Source organism: Anastrepha ludens, chromosome 6 (genome assembly GCF_028408465.1).
Source record: "Anastrepha ludens isolate Willacy chromosome 6, idAnaLude1.1, whole genome shotgun sequence".
In the NCBI taxonomy this organism is placed as follows: domain Eukaryota; kingdom Metazoa; phylum Arthropoda; class Insecta; order Diptera; family Tephritidae; genus Anastrepha; species Anastrepha ludens.
The window spans coordinates 38163617-38185257 of NC_071502.1; the positions used below are offsets into that span (position 1 = coordinate 38163617).

The following is a 21641-nucleotide window of genomic DNA, read 5'->3' on the forward strand; positions in this document are numbered from 1 at the left end:
TCAATGACCTTTATTTTCCTCGATGGATTCACGATCTCTTCTGAAGTGTTCATGGCACTCGTAAACGGCAGTTTTCTTTATAGTATTTTTACCGAAACAGTTTTCCAGCATTTCTTAGGTTTTTCTTCCATTGAATCGATTTTTAACGCGAAATGTTAGACAACCTCGTTGTTGCAAATTCAAACCCATTTTTGAAACTGTAAAAAATGGAAAACAGGTGCAGATGTACAATAGATTTATTCAAGACGGCGTAATTTTTACAAATGTTAAGCAATGGCGATAAAATTTTGGTGGCAGGTTGCCACAGAACTCAAATCAATTGACATAGAGCGTCGTCTGATTGTTGTTCCGGGAACTTTTTGATCAAGGTGGCATTAATCAAAGTTTAAAACTTTGTACAATATTTATAAAAATTCGACAAATTTTCATTACAATTTTCAATAAATGTTTACAAAAAAATTTTGGTACGCAGTTTTAGAGCCCATTGAATTTTAGTTTAATAAAAAGCAAGTTTGAGGTGGTTTAAAATTATCTTTAATGAACTTTGCAATGCAAGTTCAAATTCAAACAACAGTGACTCCTAAAATAGTAAACATAAACTTTAAAATTTTAAGTTTTTCTTTAGATTAGCTTATCTACCTTTAATAAATGTCAAAATATTTGCAGATACAGACTTTTTTTCCAATAAATAGCGTAATAGACTTTACGTACTTTTCTCTCTCTTTTTAAGGGTTTGATATAAACACACACATAATTTGGAACGTTGTCTACTATATAATTTTGTTGGCTCTCGAAAGAATCTATTTTTCAAAACAAAAAACTTCTACATAAAAAAATATAATCTTTTTAAGACACACCTTCGAAGTAAGGCAAAATAAAAATGACATTCCTAGGGCTTTCGACTTGGACGCCAACTTGTAGGTCTCTTTCGTAATGAAACGAACAACAGAATGTAACTTTAAAATCTTTGCAGACGGTAAATAAACAGCCTGTAATATTATTATAGTATTTGTAGGGGATGTATACTATATAACCCTAACTGAGTTTATTTAACACTATATATATATATGTAAGTATATGTAAGTGCAATATTGTGAATGCCCGATGTAGTGAGCTACTTGGTAAGTGGCAGTGAGCAAGTTGTCAAGCGGTGACGCGATATACAAACACGTCACTCTCGGTCAAGAATGATCAGTTAACCCAAATGCTCACATATTCACATACACGTACGAGCACCGGGTAATCCAAAAACTTACTAAAATACAATAAAAATAAGAAAATCACAACGGCGCGACATTAATATTTTATCTAACCCATCTGTTGTTGTGTTGAGGGATACTTGATTTTTTTTTTCGAACCTGACAGCGGCATCAACTGTTATTTGGTATTTGTATTTAAAAAAATTATTTCTTTTTGCTAAACAATAAACACAAATAGACATTAGTAAGCGGTAAAAAAAAAAAAATCACGGCGTCATCGGAGGTATTCCCTTATGATTTTTATATCAAACGAAGCTGTTATTTATACGGGAGTTTATTTTAGAAATAGTTTTATAGTTACTAATAAAGATAAGTAAGTGTATCATATATTAAAACGATACTTTGCTTTACCTATATTGCTTTAATATACATAAGTAGATCAAATCCAGAGTCATTGATTGGTCACCGATCTCGACAATGAAATACTTTACGCACCAACAGATATGACTTTGTACAAGCATCTTGGAATATTCGCTCTTAAGATCCAATCGATTCACCTATACAGTAAATGACTACTCATTTTCTTATCGCTTCTCAGTTTGAGCCTTACAACAGCTCCTATTGGACATTCAATTTACCCGAAAAATTATGTTTTCTGACTCTAACTTTCAACTTGGCTGCTATATTAAAAATAAAAATTTTGGTTTTGGGAACCGGTTAGGGATATTATCGAATGCTCCGTGAAACGCTATTTCTGAATTTCGAATTGTACTCCATGTTACATAAATCATCAAATAATTTATCCTTGGCGCACCAACTGCGTTAATCGTGTGATGGATGCTAATGGCTTCCACAGAGCTGGGATCTGATTGCGTTAGACTTGTTTGTGGATTGCTATAAATGATCGTTATTACGGGGATAGTCGGTGAATGTCCCAGACTCTTAAGTTGAATACTGGACAATTAATAATGGCATGAAGCTACAAACTATCAATAAAGACCTGGAATATTGGGTTGACACGATGCTCTACTAAGCAGTCGTTCGAGATAGGCAAATAAAATGTAATATTTTTCCATAAATAATGGACATTTTTAGTCTTTCTAATAGAAAATTATAATATTTTAACAATCATTGAATTTTGGTTCATTTAATTTAATTTGTAATAATATACTCGTATATGGACCACCCGGTATATTTGTATGAGAATGTATTTTCGTAAAATAAGTTTGATAAAGTAAAACGAATGGGAATTGTGTAAAATAAAACAAAGTCAACAAAAGCGACAGAGTGTATTAAAATCAGAAAAACAGAAATAAATAAAAAAATTTCAGTGTGTATGTGAATATGTATGCAGGTTCATGCACCGATATACTCGTGTGTTATGTGAGTTTACATAGAATTAATATGCATTTTAAATGCATTCGTGTCCGTGAGTTGTGTATATCGAAGTAAAGACGGTATTACTTTTTATGGATCAGAGAAGAGCACTGTGCTTCGGGATCTGATAGGTCGGTGGGAGTTATGAAGATTAAAAAAATCATAAAAAAAGTTAAAAATGGTTGAATTTTGGAGGTCTTATCTGAAATTGGGGTAGTTGCCTATATTTAAAGATCCCAAAAAACCCTAATGGCCACTGTTTCTTAGATGTTGTGGTATTGTGATGCCCTTTGTTATGGCTTTTCGTTGCCTGCTCCATAAGCATAGGTGTACAAGTTGCGAAATCTTACCCTGTCCACGAATTTGAGACATCACATACATACATATATCTGGCTCAGAAAAGAACATTTTTCCGCTAGATCTTCCGAAAGTGAAGATAAAGTGCCATATCTAAATGCTGCCCTAATTAAAAACGTTGCTCTAACTTTCCTTTCCAAAAATTCTATCTCGGCAAGTAATTTTTCTTTCGAAATTCAATACCCTTCAACAGTAGCTTCAGCAACTCGAAAAGCACAAGGTTTTTTTAAATAGAAAGGTCTTGAAAAATTATATCTCAAAAATTTTGTCCGACTAAATTGCCAAGTACTCTATTTTTGAATCGCATAAAAACGGCTTCAAAAATGGTTCAACACCTTAAGGATTTGTTGGGTGAATAAAATGTACATTTAGCACAAGTTTCTATTACCAGAAATTGTTATGTAATTTCTTATATTCAGCAGAGCAATAGAGTGTGAAATCATTCTCGAATTCGGGAATGGGGCTAATCATTTATAAATTCTGCACTCAAAGAAAATACGAATCCACACATAAACGTATTCAATGAATGAAAATCGGAATGCTGAAATAAAATTTTTAAACACTGAATTAACATTTAGATGAACGCGATTTTTGCTGTGTAGGCATTTATTTATTCAGTCCCAATCATTCAAACATATAAATATAATACAAAAAATTTAAAAGCCACTCTAGAATTGTAGAATGATATGCAAAGGTGAATATTGGGTTCATGGTGTATCAAAAGATATATACAACAGAAAAAATATATTTTATTGATCTATATAATAAAATTATATATACAATAAAGGGTGATCAGATTCCAATAGGAGATTTTGGCAGATCACGCGTGATGGCTGTCAAATTAAATGCATAATTTTTTTCAGTATTCATTAACATTTCATAATAGAAAGACTTACGCCTCAACTACGTTTACAAAAGAGTTCATCATGTGCTCAGGCCCACTTATGGTGTTCAGCGATGAGACCCACTTTTGGCTTAATGGCTACGTCAATAAGCAAAATTGCCGTATTTGGACTGAAGAGTAACCCGAAGCCATTCAAGAACAACCATTACATCCGTTGAAAACAACCGTTTGGTGAGTTTGGAGGAATCAACGGCGCATGTTTCTTCAAAGACGAGGCTGACGCTAATGTAACAGTGAATGGCGAACGCTATCGCGCCATGATAAACGACTTTTTGACCCTGGATACCGGAAATTGAAGCACGTGACACGTTACTTGCCATTCAGCCCGTGAAACAATGGATTTACTGCGTCGTCGTTGCGGTGAGCAATTTATCTCTCGTCTCACATCCTCGGATTTTTATTTGTGGGGGTATGTAAAGGTATGTAATCTAATCCTTTGTGGATAAACCAGCTTCGATTGAGGCATTGGAAGCCAACATTACTGAATTTAATCACGAGATACTGACTGACTCCAGCGAGTCATTCCAAATTATTGTTTACGGATGGGCGAATTACGGCGCAGGTGCGGCCAACATTTGAAAAGGACTATCTTTAAAAAATATATAAATATCATGAATGGTTCTACAAAAAAATAATAAAGATTGCCTATTCAATTTGAATTTTCGTTGTTTTATTTCAATTTAAAATCCGATACTTCTAATTAGGAGTTTCATATGGAATTTTAATAACAACAATTTTTGGTAAATTGTTTTACTCAAAAATGTTTCATCCCATCGTAGGACATGCTTTTTGAGTAGTATATATATTACGTGTGTACATATGTAAATATATATTTGTAGACTTTTGTCAAAATAGTTCAATAAATTATAACGTTTCATAGAAAAATATAATACGAGGGTTGCCTTTTATATTTTGCGCCTTTACAACACTTCTGGTAATGAGCTGTAATTCGATATCTTTGTCGAAAAGTTTGGTATTTTTTAGCATAAACTTAAATATAACGATTTCCCTTACGAGATTTATTTGTTATTTTTTGAAATTTAAAAAGATGGGACTAACCCGTGAAAGTATTCCTCCCATGGTTTATTACGATTTTCAAGTGGATTTTAGAGACAGGAGTGCATTAATAAACTTACTTCGACATTTGGCTTTGAAGTACCACACTTAGCCACTGTGAAACACGGGTACAACGAGTACCAATGGGGCTGTTGATTCTTGCAGGATGAATTGATAACGCACGATTGTCATGAGACATGTCGCAAGATAGCATTTGGCATTAGTGGGAACAGCATACACTCAATAAGGCATGAATATTTAGTCGTCAGTTAGATTTTTCTCGTAGGATACCGCATAATGTAACAATTATTAAAAAAAGAACTCGTGTTGATTGGTGTAAAAAATGTTGAAGAAATTCGGCCACGATGATTCAAAACATGTTTGTGACATAGCTTGAAAATTAAAAAGAAGCACCATTGGGGTTTTTTTACATTACTTCCATGTGAAAGAAAAGTACGGATGTACCAAGAGAAGTGATAGAAAACCAAAACTTAACAATAGAGATGTTCGGGATTCAAACGTTTAGCTATAAATAAATTAAATAGCCCTGCTGAAATTAAACACGCTTCTAATTTTGAAGTCCCTACCCCGTGTGCAACAAATAATGCAAGCGGATTCTAGTCTAGAATATGTAAAACGAGTACCTAAACTTAAGTTAATAACACGACACAAACAGACCTGATTGAAGTTTGCAGAAAATTACAATACTATTTTGGGGAAGATTAGTGGAAAAGAGTAATTTTTTCCGATGAAACAAAATGCAATCTAGACGGATCAGATTATTCCCAAATGTATTGGCATGATAAACGGAAGAAAAGGGAGGATAGAATGGCTCGTAATTTCGGAAAGGCGTTTCATATCCACAAAAAAGAATAGTGTGAAGTCTATAGAACTCCTACACGAAGCACTTTTTACATTTTTCGGTGATTATTTCGATGAGGAGTGGATTTTCCAGCATGAGAACGCAGCTGTTCATGCTTCTAAAGCAACAAAAGTGTTTTAGATAGCGAAAAAAAATACTAATTTTAAAATTTACCTTAATCCAATCGAAAATGTATGGGCTATTATTTTTCAATTGGTTTTCAAAAATGGCACACAGTTTGATAGCGCTAAAAGGCTTAGAAGTGCCATTAATGTCGAATGATCAAAAATTGATGAAAATATTTTAAAAAAGTTAATCGAATGGATGCCTGGACGACTTCAACAAGTTATAAACAAAGGAGGATTCAACACAAATTACTAAGCTCCAAATTATAAACTAACACCAAGAATTCTTTTCGTTTATTTTAAATATTGTATAATAAAATTGGTCGTTAGGCCTGAATTGATAATAAAAATATAAGAATTTTAGTTGGTCTTATAATTTTTTCGTGTGGTGTACCCTATGATCAGAAAGTACCGGGAATGTTTAAATAAAACAAAACAGAGCTAAATTTCAGGAAATTTGTTTTATCTCCTTCAAAATATGACCCGTCTGAAGCAACACACATGTGCCAACGTTTAACCCAGTCCTCTATGCACCCCTGGTAGGCCGACGAAGAAATGGCCTTCAGCTCCTTCGTCGCATTCTCTTTGATCTCCTATATCGACTGAAATATCCTTCCACGAAGTGGTAACTTCAACTTGGGAAACAAAAATAAGTCGCACGGGGTCATATCGGGTGAATACGGTGCTTGCGCGATGGTATTTACTTGGTGTTTGGTAAAATAATCCAACACAATTTGGGCTCGGTGCGATGGCGCGTTACCATCATGCAAAATTCAAGAATTGTTTGCTCAAATTCCCGGCCGTTTGTGACGTACAGCGTCTCTCAAACGCTTCAAAACGGATAAATAATATTCTTTATTGACTGTCTGGCCCGATGGAAGGTATTCATGGTGCACTACGCCGTGGCAATCGAAGAAAACAGTCAACATCACCTTCCCGGTACTTTCTGATCATAGGGTATATACATATATATACTATATGTATAAATAAAATAAAGTACTATATGCAGTATATGTATATGTATACATATATCGTATCGTTGATTCCGCGAACACCATAGTGCTACATAAAATACTTTATCAACTGTTAGTACGACTATTCGGCACATCTCTAACAGCGACTCGTTATTTGCAGCGATGAATCAAGCATTTATTCGAAAGCATTACAAGTTGTTAGTCGTTGCAAATCGCCAGTGCCAACGAGTGTTGGTGGAGAACGCCAAGTATATTTAAAATATATTCTTAGTAATTTATTTAAATGGAATACAAAACATACTTGCAAATTGTAGGAAACAGTGATACTTACAATAGAAACAAACATAATATGAATCGAAGTAAAATGTAAAAAGTGGAAAGATATTAAATAAAAAATATTTTACAGAATATTTACTGAATTTTACATTTGCATGTTAAAACTATTTAGAATTTCGCTAAATGCGAAACATAAACAAACTTAAGTTTCAATACAAAATATGGCAAGAGTAAATGAAAATAAAAGTCAACTAAATTTAAATGAACGCATTAAAACTAATTTCTAAAAGTGTTCGTGCAATATAGTATGAAAAAAGTATACAGCTCAGAATATTTAAGTGACAAAAAGTCAAATAATAATGCATGTGTTTTAATTGAAAATAAGCAATAACAATTGGCAAAGTGTAAACAAGTAATGTCGAATATACATACATATGTATGTATGCATTCCATGAATTTAGAGAGCGCTAGCCCAAGTCCTTAATTAACATGTACATATTTATTTGAAAATGCCAACCTTCACATTTGCTGCCCAAAATCGCTTTTAATATTCTACGTTTTTAAAATAAGCGCAAAACAGCCACAAACAATTCTTAATGCAAACGGTTTCATAAAATCACTTTAGACAATCGAAATATGTGCGAGTTAAACTGTGTCAGTGCGGCTTTCAATTAAAAAGTAAATCTCAAGGTGTGTCGATGTGTCATGACAGACGAGAAAAGTTACATACAGAAAGAAAACAAATTTAAAAAGACGAATACTTATATGTAGTTATTAATAAGTTGATAAACGTATAAACAGTTAAATATTGTAAACAAATGACTTCATAAGGTTTCAAAAGTATTCAAGTTAAGTGAATTCACACGGCTGATTGCGCAAGTGAACGATATTTAATTGCATTGCTTTGCATTATTTACAAAATACTTTCAATGTTTAAAAATGTGGTATTAATTAATATCACGCCAACTATCTGTTACTATAACTCATTAAATTGTAAATATTTAATAATGCTTGCATGTGACAATTGGCGAATAATAACTATGCAAAATTCTTAATCAGCTGCTCTTCGTTTTGCGTTTACATGCACGCATTTGCGATTTTTGGTTTTCTCAAATGAATAGCTGCACCAAGTTTTTTATTTATGGGTTTTTGACTATGAGTTGATGTATGATTGTGCTATCGCTGAAAATATTTTTAGTGTAATTATATAGTTTGGTAGATAGGAAATCAAGGGACTGCGTTTGATAAAGCTTTTGTTCATAGGGCATGTACGGGTCAAAGTTCAAAATATGTATTCCAATTATAGGAACTTAGGTGTAGTAAATACTGCTGTGGTCAAGAAGGAAGCGTTGTTAGTAGGTAGTTAGGTGAAATGGTTGAAGTGCCAGTCTGGCACTCCTCAAGTAGCAGTAAAGCGCCGTTTTGATACCATTATGAGACCTTCAACTGGCGGATATCGACAGTCAGCCAGATCTGTTGATATAATAGAGAATAGTGCTGGGATTTAGGTTGGTGCACTGCCCCAGGCTTTCGAAGAAAGGAGCACCCAGTGAACTTAATCGTCTAGCTGTCAAAACCGGACATTTACATAGGAAGTGCTCAACAGTCTCCTTCCCTGAAATGTCCCCACAGCTTCTGCAATGGGGGTGAGTTGTGGTAACCCTAGCTTTTCCGCGTGTGTGCCGATCGTCCCGTGACCGGTAAACAAAGCTACGAGTTTGGAAATGGAATGGCGAGGATTCCAAAGGGCTCTCTGAGTCCTTCGTATATTGTATTGGGGCCAAAGGGCTTTCGAAATAGCTTATGAAGAAATGGAGCTCCATCTTTTCTGCGCTTTCCTGAGAAATAATTTGTGCAGTTCCCCTTTAACATCTTTCAGGGGGATACCGATGCCCGGGTAGGAGGTCTCTGAGACCAATTCAGTCCCCTTCCTGGTAAGCTCATCATCAATTTCATTTCCCTCTATGCTCCTATGTCCTGGAACCCAGATTAGAGAAATGTTACCTGCACACCCAAGAGATTTTATCTCCTCCTTACAGGAGTTTACTAGTTTCGTTCTGCACCATGGCGTCATCAGGGCCTTGATCGCGGCTTGACTATCGGAGAAAAATTACGAATTTGTAGCGACACAAGCCTTGAATTTGCATTCAGTGCACATTACATTCATTGCTCATAATTATTTGGCCAAAAGTTTTATTCATACAGTTCCGCGACCGCCTGATTTCACCTGATTTCAATCCCTGCGTTTGCTGGCATTGTTTCGGGGACAATGCTTCAAGTCCGTAGGAAAGATGCAAAATGAAAGAAAACTATTTAAGAAATTAAGTTTAGCAATCACTTCATTGCAATCATTTTATCGCAAATATACTGCCTTGTGCTTGACTTTAATTGAAGAAAGAGCGGCCACCTTTGGCCTTTGGCAAGTCGCTGTGTGTATTAAGTGCATATAAGCATATAATCAAAAGCAAAGGGCATAAAAATGAATGATCTTTCATTTGTACTAAAAGATCATGGTAGAGTGAAGCAGGACCTATTGACGAAAATTCCTATGAAGAACGCAAAGCAACGGAAGTTTGCTTTGAAAGTAGCTCTAAGGCGCAAAAGCAATTGGAGGTCTAAATCAATTTAATATTATTTTATTAAAAAAAAACCTTCCACTCAAAATATCTCAGTGATTTGTTATCCGAAATGAACGAGTTTCTGATTAAATATTAGTTTGGAAAAACAGAAATACACTTTTTTTGCGTAAAATTTTTGCGCAATTGGTTTAAAACTGTTTTATGTACGATCTTTAGCTCTATGTAGATGCTACGACTACTAACATTCCGGTCAACTTCGATTATTTCTGTGATTTATCGATATTTTCGACGACGGGCCTGCCTGTGAGAGGTGCATCTTTAACCCAAAAAATGTCTGAACGGTATCAAAGAAAACCTAAAAAATGTACCGAATTTTCTCTTTCTTGACTTCCATTGTTAACACACTGTAACTCACTACACCGGATTTACACACGGAGACATCTGGAAGGGAGACACTGGAAATTCTCTTTTCATGTCTCATTCGCGGCCACACGGGCAAAATTGTTTTCGGCAACATTTTGACATTTAATGCTTTAGCATCGTCTGGTTCGGGTGTATTCTCGCACGCGCTTACATGTAAAGCGGAAAACGTTCGTCAACAATTTCTTAAATATATGAATGAAAAATGCAAACTGATTAAATAATAAATAATTTGTTGTTTTTTTATTTAAATATATTTATAAATTGTTGTACTTGAATGAAAAAATTAAATTAAAAATACTTCACACATAAATAATTAACTTAAAATTAACTTGAGTATCTAGAAATGCGGGGAAAATTAGAATTCAACATAAAAATGCCCCATAATATATTTTAAATTATACCTACTTTACTAGCAAAAATAATCGTGCATTTCCCAAGCAGTGTTCGGATGTTTGTCATCTTTGTTATCTTCCGTTTGCTTGAAAACCAACACATAACTCAGAACCTTCTCCCACAAAAGAAGAAAACAAATGAAGCAACTGTCAAAAATTGCTTTAAGATTGGAAATACGAATAAGAAGAGCAAAGCGCGTCGCCAGTACAGGAGACAAATTCCCTTCTCTCTTCCGCGGTCGTCCTTCACCCCCGAACAAAATGTTTCCCTTCCAGATGTCTCCTCGTGTAAATGGGCACCTACTGAATGGAACAAACAAAACACGGCGATCGAATTTTTTTAGTGTGAAATGTCACCTTGACAACGAGCATACACTTTGAATTGTTTGATCGATACTTTACGAGATATCGATCACTACAGCCATCTACCGAGAAAAGAATGGATTTCTTTTTCCCCTAACTAATATACAATTCGACATATACAGATCAGCTTAAAATGTATATTCCATCAGCACATGAACATTGAAAGCACTCCCTAAACTGCTGCTTGCCATAACTATTTATTTTTGGGCATGGCAGCAAGCATTTATAATAAATATAATATTTATGTTTGCAATAGTACGTTCTTGTTTCATATATTGGCCCGAGCCAAGTATGTATGTATAGGTATGTGCGTGCGCATAAGCTGTGTCATGAAATCAAATATTTGAAAAGTTTTGTTCTACACCGCTTATCAGCACCGCTTCAATATCGAACAAAATGTATGTATGTGAGTGCGTACGTACAATTAACTATACACGACGCGCCGTTTTATTATTTTGATAACTGTATTAACCGAAAAAATGTTTGATAAGGTTCTTTTATTTCTAATCATTTCTCCCTCTGCGTTATAGAAGTAAGCAGTGCTAAGAAAGTGGAGATTTAAATTATTCATTTCAGTAGTGAGTGAATCGTTTGGGGAGTGTGATCGATTGTATAGTGATATTCCGAAATAAGTTGTGGAAATATAAATAAGTTGAGGAAGCCCGGGAAATTTATTAATACGCCAATATATTTCAAAAACACCGATGAAGATTGAGTGGGCACCGGTGCATGTGCCGCCAAGGCGTCGACTACAAACCCTTGCTGCTGGTCTATATGTCGTAATATTTATGGCCTTACCATTTTTATCACTAACGATTACTTCGTTATTGCTGGTGAGTTCTGATAGAAGAATACAAGTGTTTATAAGTAATTATATATTAATGTGAAATGTTGAGAGGTTAGAGAAATACGAGCATCGAGCATATGATATCATTTGTTTATTGCTTAATATTTTATTATTATTAGTTTTTTGCGCTTTTTTCTTATTTTAGTTTTAATTTTAAATGACTTATTAACTCCTAGTATCGCCCGGTGATCGAGATTGGCGAAATAATCAAAATGATACATATTATAAAATGCTCTCGTTGAACTCGGCCAAAATCGCTTGGGCGGTTAAGGTGCCAATAATGTAGAAGAAGAATTTGTAAATTACCATGAATTACTTAATATTACTTTGGAAAAAAATAAATCCATTATTTTTATTTTTTATTTCGCGCAAATGTTTTAAAACTGTTGGAAAGATGGACCATAACTTAGGACCTGGGCGATGCTACGACTACTAACATGTCGGTCAACTTCGATTATTTCTGTGATTTTATCGACATTATCGACTTGCATTTTCGACTTTATCAAAGACAAAATTTCTCTTTGCTGACTTCCATTGTTAACACACTGGAACTCGCAACTGAATGGAATAATCAGAACGCAGCAAACTCATTATTTTAGTGTGAAATGTACCCTTGACAACGAGCATAAACTTTAAATTGTTTGATCGATTCTTTGTGAGATATCGATCACTACAGCCATCTACCGAAAAAATGAAAGCTGTAGGAGCTTTCAATAGCGATATAACATAACATTTGCGGAGGAAAAAATACCCAACTTCCATTGGTTAAGAGGCTTTACTTTTGGAGTTAATTTGATCTTCTAGGCAAAGATATTTAATCGGGTGTTTTTTTGGCTGCGCGAGAACTGCCAAAATCGATGACTATGGTTTAAAAGCTGAATATGACTCACTGCGTTGACTTTTCTGTTCTCTAAGGTTTTATGCTATGAAAAAGCTCTTCATAAAAAGCCATTTGGAGCGGACCTCGGCCAAACACCTAACAGAAGTGTACGCGCCAATTATTTATGTATTTATTTTAAGGTTTTGGCCAGCCATCATAATCGTTTAACGCCAGAACAACGTTTCCAAATTGTAGAAATTTTCTTTGAAAAAAAAAAAAAAAAAAAATGTGTTCGTGAAGTTCATAGAGCACTAGCGGCATCATTGGCACTTACCTATACTACATCTTTCGAAATAAGGAGGAGCTGCCGTTACAGTGAATGGCTAGTTGAATGAATTTTTGTTTCCAAAACTTAATCAGCTAAACGTTTGGTTCCTTCAAGATGGCGCAACTTGTCATACAGCGCGCTTAACAATCGATTCATTGCAATATTCAAGCCAACATTAACGCCAAACGGCCAGTTTTATTGGAAAACACTAGTGAAAAATTGGGCTGTTCGAATGGACTAAGTAACTCGTAGTCGCGGTGGACATATGCCGGATAAAATAATCAACTAATAAAAGCCATGAAATTATCTACTAGATTATAGTAAAAAAAATTCATTCCAACAATATTTCGGTTTTGGATTTTCATTTTAAGTTGCCAAGCTCTTAAAAACCACCTAACATAAGACTAAAAAACAAAAATGCAGAGAAGAATTCGATGAAAACAAAACTTCTTATTTCAAACAATTTTAATTTATTTATTGAGTTGTAGACCTTCTTCAAGTTCATATTAGCTTAATAGCAAATGTTTCGATTCATTTTATTTTGATTTTGCAAAACTTTGTATAAAATGTAGGAAGAGCTATTGAATACGTCGTTGCGATATTCATTCGCACCAAAAATAATGTTCGAAACAGTTCTTTGTTGCCAACGCCTGAAACATAGCTAAAAAGTGAAATATTCTACTTTCACTTTGCTTTCATATAAAGGGTTTTTCAATCAGAGGTCTTATTTTAATATTCAAAGGAAAATGCTATTTTTTAATATAAATGATCGGATGTTTATTTCATTATAATAGTGGAAAATAAGATTAGGCAAATGACCACCACGACCACGTTTTACAATATATTTTCCATGAAATTTTCCATAACCCAATTGCAAAGTGGCTGCCTTATGTCCTCGATAGTCTCACGAATTCCATCTTTGAAGTCTTGAATCGACCCTGGGCTGTTGGCGTAGACCTTCTCTTTCACGTGGCCACAAAGAAAACAGTCACAAGGTGTTAAATCACAACATCTCGGTGGCCAATTGTCATCACCTCTTCGAGAGATAACACGGTCCGGAAACTTTTCCCGTAAAAGATCAATGGTTTCGTTGCTTGTATGGCACGTAGCGCCGTCTTGTTGAAAATAAATGTTGTCCAGATCAATACCATCCAATTGCGGCCATAAAAAATCGTTAATCATCTCTCGATAGCTATAGATAACACCTGTTATTGGAAAAAATATTACATAATTACACTGACTTATCTTTTGAGGCATAAGCGGCGTATGTGGCAACGCCTGAAAGGACTGGTGTGGAGTTCAAAATCTAACAAAGAAAAATTCATTTATTGGAAAGTGTGCCAAAATAAAGTATGATACATAAAAAAGTACATAAGAAATATATTGTAGCTAACGTGTTTTATGTTGCCAGCTTAAAATTGGATGAAAATATATACAATATATATTTTTATTATTTTTATTTTACATAAATAAATGTATATTACTATGGTTGCCGTATAAATTTGGCGGACAATAATGGAAACACTGTAAAATAATAAAGAAAATGGTTTTATTGCTGTAAAAAATATTCTCCTTGGAAGTCAATATACTTCTGCATTCGCTTGAATCAATTTTCAAGGGACTTTTGCCACTCAGAAGTGGATACCTCCAAAATGAGCAGCTCAACAGCTTCTGAAGGCATTGAAAAATGTTCGCCTCGTATTTTGTTTTTGATGTCTGGGAACAAACTAAAATCATTATGAGTGCTGTAAGGCGGATTAACTATTGATTCGATATTTTGAGTGCTCAAAAACACTCTTGGGTGAGCCGTTATGAGAGAGCTTTAATTTCATTAAAAGCGAGGTAGAACTGTTAATAAAAAGAGGCTTACCACCAATACTATTTTTCTAATTGCTCCTCTCTAGTAAGCACTTGGATTGCTCTTGCTTTAGTAAACCTTATTTTTGTCACACTCACGTAAAAACTGTTCCTTTTATTATAAAACACCCTTTTTTGCTACCACCTCATAAATCAGTTACACTTTTTCTTGAGTTCAACTGGGCCCTTTCATTAAGATCATAGCGAGCGCTACTGAAAGTATGAAATAGTCGGCATTCCCCCTTGTATTAACCAAATTATACCAGATGCCAGGGCCCTGTATTACTAACCTTATTTGCTAAGCAACGAAAATCGCGTTCATATTTGATTCATTTTTAGTAAGGTTCACTTAAAATAGGTACATATATCTATAATTACTGTTACTGCATTTCTATTTTAAGATTTAGCCAATTTTATTTTTTCATTATATACATTTTCTTTTTCATTTTTCTTTGTATTTGTATCCCATCCAGTATTATGGTAATATTCTCTGGAGGCTTTTGATTCTTGCATACCTGACTTTTATTTATTTTGATCACACGAGGAATTTCAGCGACATTCATGGCAATGGGTAGGTTGTTATTATTTTATATAAATTCATGAACACTTTTATTATAACATTACAAGTATCTATTAATTTTTGTGAATATATTCCTTTTACAGCTTCAAAATTTTCCGGAATAATTGCATATGGCGTCACTTTCGAGATTACTTTCCCATTGAGCTGATAAAAACCGTTGATTTGAGTCCCGACCGCAATTACATTTTGGCTAGTTTTCCACACGGAATTATCGGGTGAGCAGGCAAATATTTAAATTTAAATATAAGTATAAAAATATTGTTTTATTTCTCTTCTTTTCACAATTCCGGCAGTACGGGCATTTCATGCAATATGAGCAGTGATATTCGAAAATGGCTAGAGCTGTTTCCTGGTATACGGCCCAAGATTGGCACTCTGGATATGCATTTCTATACGCCCATTTTGCGTGAATTGCTTCGTTATTGGGGTCTGGTATCGGTGTCGAAGGATTCTTTAATGTATTATCTAACAAAATCAAATCATCCGAAACATGTTGATAATCTTGATGGTTTCACGTCGAATGCTGTAGCCATTTTGATTGGTGGTGCTCAAGAGGCGTTGGATTCGCATCCGGGCCGTTATATAATTACATTGAAAAGGCGCAAAGGTTTCGTTAAATTGGCTATACGCACTGGGTAAGTTAGAGAGGTTTTGAGTTGTAAATCAAATGATTGATTGATTATGTTTTTGTTGTACTACGTAGTACAAACGTGAAGTACCTATAATTATGCGTGGATAAGGGCCGTTAAAAAATGCTTAATTTGGTTGTCTAAAGGGTTTTCCAATAACAGGTGTTATGAATGAATGGATTGCACTATAGAGAGATTATTAACGATTTTTATGGCCGAGTTGGATGGTATTGAACTGGACAACAATTATTTTCAACAAGACGGCGCTACGTGCCACACAAGCAACGAAACCATTGATCTTTTACGTTGAAAGTTTCCGGGCCGTGTTATCTCAGAAAGAGGCAATCACAATTAGCCACCGAGATCTTGTGATTTAACACCTTGTGACTTTTTTCTTTGTGTCCACGTGAAAGAGAAGGTCTACGCCAACAGCCCAGGGTCGATTCAAGACCTCAAAGATGAAATTCGTGAGACTATCGAAGACATAGGGCAGCCACTTTGCAATACGGTTGTGGAAAATTATATCCCTCCGCTGAAGCAGAAGGGATTTGTGTGTGGTTATTATTCGGTGGAGCCCAATTCCGAAACGAACTGGGGTATGAAACACCAAATAAAGGTTTTTTCTAATAGCGGTCGCCCTTCGAAAGACAATGGCTAATATTTGAATTTATTCTCTCTCACATCAAGGCGCACACCACAAATTAAAGGAAGAGGCGGACATAATATACAACCAACGAAAGGATGTAATTCCCACCAGTGAAATCGTCTCTAAACTCCAGAAATTGGAAGGACTTTCTTCTTATCTCTAAATCTGTCATAGAAATCGTCTCTAAACTCCAGAAATTGGAAGGACTTTCTTCTTATCTCTAAATCTGTCATAGAAATCGGGTTTCGAACCAAGCCGATTATTAATTTTGAGAACCCTAGCAATTTTTCTGTTCCGCGTTTATCCAGTGTTACTCAATGAGAACGCAGTTCTCTGTAGTTGCCCTGATTAGTTCATCTACGGCGGCAGCTGCTTGAACGTTCTTCTCAACTTGTGAAAACAGGATATTCAGTGGCTGATATGCTTGGACTCGGTTCTTCAAAAAGGAAAGATTCTTTTACACATAGCAAGTTGTTATTGCTCCAAGTTAGATTCCCATTTGCAGCCTAAGAGGCGCCGTAGACTCAATTGAGCTTTTAAGCTGGAACTCTATTCCCTCGGGTTCGTCTTCTCACTTTAGCTGTGTGGCTGCAACCCAGGGAATACGTGACCGAAGTATCATAGACAGTTTTAAGCTACTCGAACCGCATACGAAAGAACTGATTATGTAAAAACAGTCACTTATGTACATGGAGTTTTGGCTCCTTTCTTCGAGGGGTGCTTCAACCGCAAGCAAAATAATTTTTTCAAAGCGCATTGACTAATATATATTTACATGTACAAACGCCCCAACTTTGAAAATAGTCAATGTTTTACGTGCTGGTGGTGTCAGAGAAAGAGGAGAAGGGGTGCCTCTGTGTTGGAATGGCCAAATGAGGAAGAATGTAGCTACGCTTGGTCTTTGTTGAGCTGTCTCAAAATAATTTAGGTGGTTACAATTAAAAAGAAGTGGAAATTGTTAAGATTTCGAGTGGAATTGATATAAGTTATGTGTATGTACAAGGTGGGGCAAAATTAATCATCCAATTTTTTTTTCGAATAACTTTTTGCTAAATAGAAGAAATAATTTGAGTGGTGGAAATCTTTATTTTGACTTTTACGTGCTGTTTGAATACATTGCTAGCCTGTTTGAATACTGCAGCTGTGTATTTCAGAAGTGTCAAATATGATAGCCATACGACGAAAAACTATAAATCTTCCAATAGAGTAATTAATTTTGCGCCACCTTGTATGTATGCACAACAGAATACAATATTCGTATTCTTCCTCCATAACATTAAGTGCTTTTTTCATGGTATATTTAGTCCGATGTTATATAGTAATAGCCCAGACAAGTCGGGGGCATTAATCGGGATTAACAACTTAATTCGGAATTATCTCAGGAATTAAGTGCGACTATGCGGATCGACAACTAGACTTAATTCTCATAAATTAAGCGGATTAGGGGAAGTTTCAATGGCAACATTGCCGAAAAATGACAGTTCATATGTATTGTGAATGAAAAATAATGAAACCTTTAAAGAGAAGAGTAGAAAGACTTTCGGAGCAGTTTAAGAAATTGCAATTAAAGTTTTTTTAACAAATAGTTATTTCTTAGTATCAGGGCGGCTAATAGCCGTATTTGTTGCCTGCGGTCCACCTTATACTGACAAAACTATTCAATAAGCAAATCAGCTGTTCAGTAACCCGCGTAGCAACCGTCTGTCACACTAAAATTTTAATCTGAGTTAACTGCGCTGGTAATCCCGATTAACGCCGCCGTCTAGGCTATTTGGAATCTTATTAGCTATATATGTATATATATACAGGGTGAACGGTATGAAGTGTTACCTATTTAAAACACCATAACTTTTTTGTGTGAAATTAGTTTTTATTGATTTCAAAGACAAAATTGTTCAAAAATGATTACAATTTTAACATTTATTCACTTTAGCTCGATATGACCACCTTTTGCCTTGACTATAGCCTTCAAACGGTCAAAAAATTAGTTGCATGCTGCACGAATGTGATCTTGAGGTATTTTGGCCCATTCTCGTATAATCGCTCTTTTCAGCGCATCCTTACTGGCATATTTTTTAGTCCTCATCATGCTCTCCAAAATGGACCAGATGGAATAGTCCATCCGACTTGTGTCTTGCGAATTCGAAAGCCATTGTGTGGACGAAATGAAGTGTGGAACATGATTTTTTAACCATTCTTGGTTCACACGAGATTTATGAGACGGAGTCGAGTCCTGTTGGAACGTCCATGGTCTACGACCGAAATGTTTGCTTGTCCACGGCTCTAAAGCAGCTTCTAAAACATTTTCCCGATAATAAGTCGCATTCACTTTGACACCAGGCTCGATAAAAACGATTGGAGAGCGTCCATTAGCGGTCACTGCGGCCCAAACCATTACTTGCGATGGGGAATTCCTTCGAGTGGCCATACGTAGGCTCAAATTCTCGTATGAGCGTTCGGTCAAGTAAACACGATCGTTTTGAGTGTTTATGAACTGCCCGATTGGGAATTTTTTTTTATCAGAAAACACAATGTTAGGAAATTCGCCACGCTCGTGCAAGCGCAACAACTCCTTTGCTCTTTCGCACCGATCTTTTTTTGCTGGGGTGAAAGATCGTGTGCCTTTTGGAACTTGTAAGCCTTGACCTTGAGCTCATTTTTCAATATGCCTCGAATGCTGTCTTACGATACTTTCAGTTCTTTGGCCATTTTTCTTCCACTTCGACGTGGATTTCGTTCAAGTCGAGCCTTCACTTTCCGAACCATTTCTGGCGTTGTTGCGGTTTTTTTTGGTCCACCTCTATAGCGTTTTGCAATGCTACCAGTATCATTGTAACGTTTTATAGTGCGATACACAAACATTTTATTCACTTTGAGGTGACTGAGCTCACGAACAATGGCTGGTTGTAATTTTCTAGCCAAATATAACGCAATCACATTATTACGTTCGAATTCCATCACAGAAAAAAAACTTCAACAAAACTGAGACGTAAATGTTTTTGATGGCTAATAAACAATATATTGAACTGTCATTAGAACAATTTTGACGTTGATGTCATGAGCTGTTTTACAGAAACACTTCATATCGTTCACCCTGTATATATAATTGGCGCGTGCAACCTTTTTGGGTGTTTGGCCGAGCCCCTCCTCCTATTTGTGGTGTGCGTCTTGACGTTGTTCCACAAATGGAGGGACCTACAGTTTGAAGCCGACTCCGAAAGGCAGATATTTTTTATGAGGAACTTTTTCATGACAGAAATACACTCAGAGGTTTGCCATTGCTTGCCGAGTGGCGACCGGTATTAGAAAAAACTTTTTCTTCATTTTGGTGTTTCACCAAGATTCCAACCTTATTAGCTAGCCACGGTTTATTTTAAGCAACTTACGCTTTGTATGCACTTATATATAAGTTGTCAGCTACTCCGCATAAGAACGCATCTTATCGCAATCATACCAAATATTCCGTATCTTCGAACCCTATATGATTTCTTTGTTTTGAACACAGAAAATTATTAAGGATTCAAAAATTGAAAATTCGTAGGTCAGACAGGTGAAGAAATGAAAGGAAAATTAATTTAAATAATTTTTTTTGGGTAAAATTCAAAAAAAAAATGTAAAATTTTTTTATTCCTCCGAAATTCGGAAATTCTCTGGCATTCTGTAGTGAATCCATTCAAATGTCACAGAAATATTGTATTTAAAAAAGTTCCATACCTAAAATGTAAAGGCTTGTGTTTTGAAAATTTCTTTCGGCCAACAATAACATTTTATATACTATTGTAAAACCAATTAGATTAGCTAATTCTCAAAAGATGGGAATACCTCACACCAACTTGGATATTTCCAAGAAATGTTGAACTTTTAGCCCTTATCGAGCCCTAATCTTAGCCCTTTAATCAGTTGAAATAGAAATTTTTGTGGGCGGGTGCGGTATTTAGGGAGAAGGCTCTTGAACTTAAAAAAACTTAACTTAAAACTATTTAAATTCCTAAATTCACATAGAGTCACTTAGTAAATTCAAATATTTTTCGCTTACAGTTCTCCTATTGTACCGACATTTTCGTTTGGCGAAGTGGAAATATTCGATCAAGTCAATAATCCGCCCAATTCATGGCTGCGCCGCTTCCAAACATTAACAAAAAGATTAACAGGCATTTCGCCTTTGATTGTATTGGGACGTGGCTTCTTTCAATATACATTTGGATTTCTGCCCCGACGCAAGCATATCGTGCAAGTTGGTGAGTGAAATCGAAAAAATGAGAAATTACGATTACGTGTGTTTTATTTAACTCTAAATTTTCAACCATTTTCAGTTGGCTCACCAATTGAGGTGGAGAAGAACGATTTGCCTGATCCTGAATATGTAGATAAAATTCACCAGCAAGTTATTGAGCAGCTGACAGAAATGTTTGATAAATACAAGGTGAAATATATAGAAAATGGCAAGAAAGTTAATTTAGTTATAACTTAAGTGAATAGCTCATATTTGTTACTTAGATTTTTAATTAAGTAAGTATTGACAGATATTAAATGCTATCTATTTATGTATTGTGTTGTATGTGGAAAAAGTTATTGTGAATATAAAAGTATAAGTATGTATATAAATACTATGTATATATGTACATACCTTAACCATTTTTACATCAAATGAGTTATTTATTTTTGATATTGGTCAAGTGGTGAGTTTATTTGCTGGTGAAAATGACACAACCAAAACAAATTTCAAAGCTAATGGTAATCGATGCATAACTTGCGGATTGATTTGTGTATACTATATTACTTTTAGTCCATGTCGATTAAGAAGTAACAACAAATACTGCGTACAAAATGTACTTATACTTGATTAAATGAATACACACTATTTAGTTGCTTTAGTTACTTAATTGCCATGCGAATTTGTATTGCCACTACATTCCCCTACATTTTCTGTTCGGCAATCTATTACCGCCGCAGCCGAATGGGTTGGTGAGTGACTACAATTAGGAAGTGCATAGGTTCGAATCTCCATGCAAGAAACATCAAATGATAGAACAAGTTTTTTCTAATA

General features: G+C 35.2%; 1 protein-coding gene across 11 annotated transcripts; it reads left to right on the top strand.

Moving 5' to 3' along the window:
• The first annotated feature begins 2528 nt into the window (after positions 1-2528).
• Positions 2529-21235, top strand: LOC128866220 (2-acylglycerol O-acyltransferase 2-A-like). 11 transcript variants are annotated; one of them, XM_054106777.1, is made up of 7 exons: positions 7000-7102; positions 11418-11720; positions 15213-15310; positions 15403-15534; positions 15613-15954; positions 20633-20832; positions 20908-21235. In XM_054106777.1, the coding sequence occupies exons 2-7, from the start codon at positions 11592-11594 to the stop codon at positions 21063-21065; spliced, it is 1059 nt and encodes a 352-aa protein (XP_053962752.1). In that variant the 5' UTR covers positions 7000-7102; positions 11418-11591; the 3' UTR covers positions 21066-21235. The 11 variants fall into 11 exon arrangements, with proteins under 11 accessions (XP_053962759.1, XP_053962752.1, XP_053962749.1 ...); XM_054106774.1 differs by having other exon boundaries at positions 7043-7220; XM_054106776.1 differs by having other exon boundaries at positions 7043-7220; positions 11421-11720.
• Positions 21236-21641: the final 406 nt, after the last annotated feature.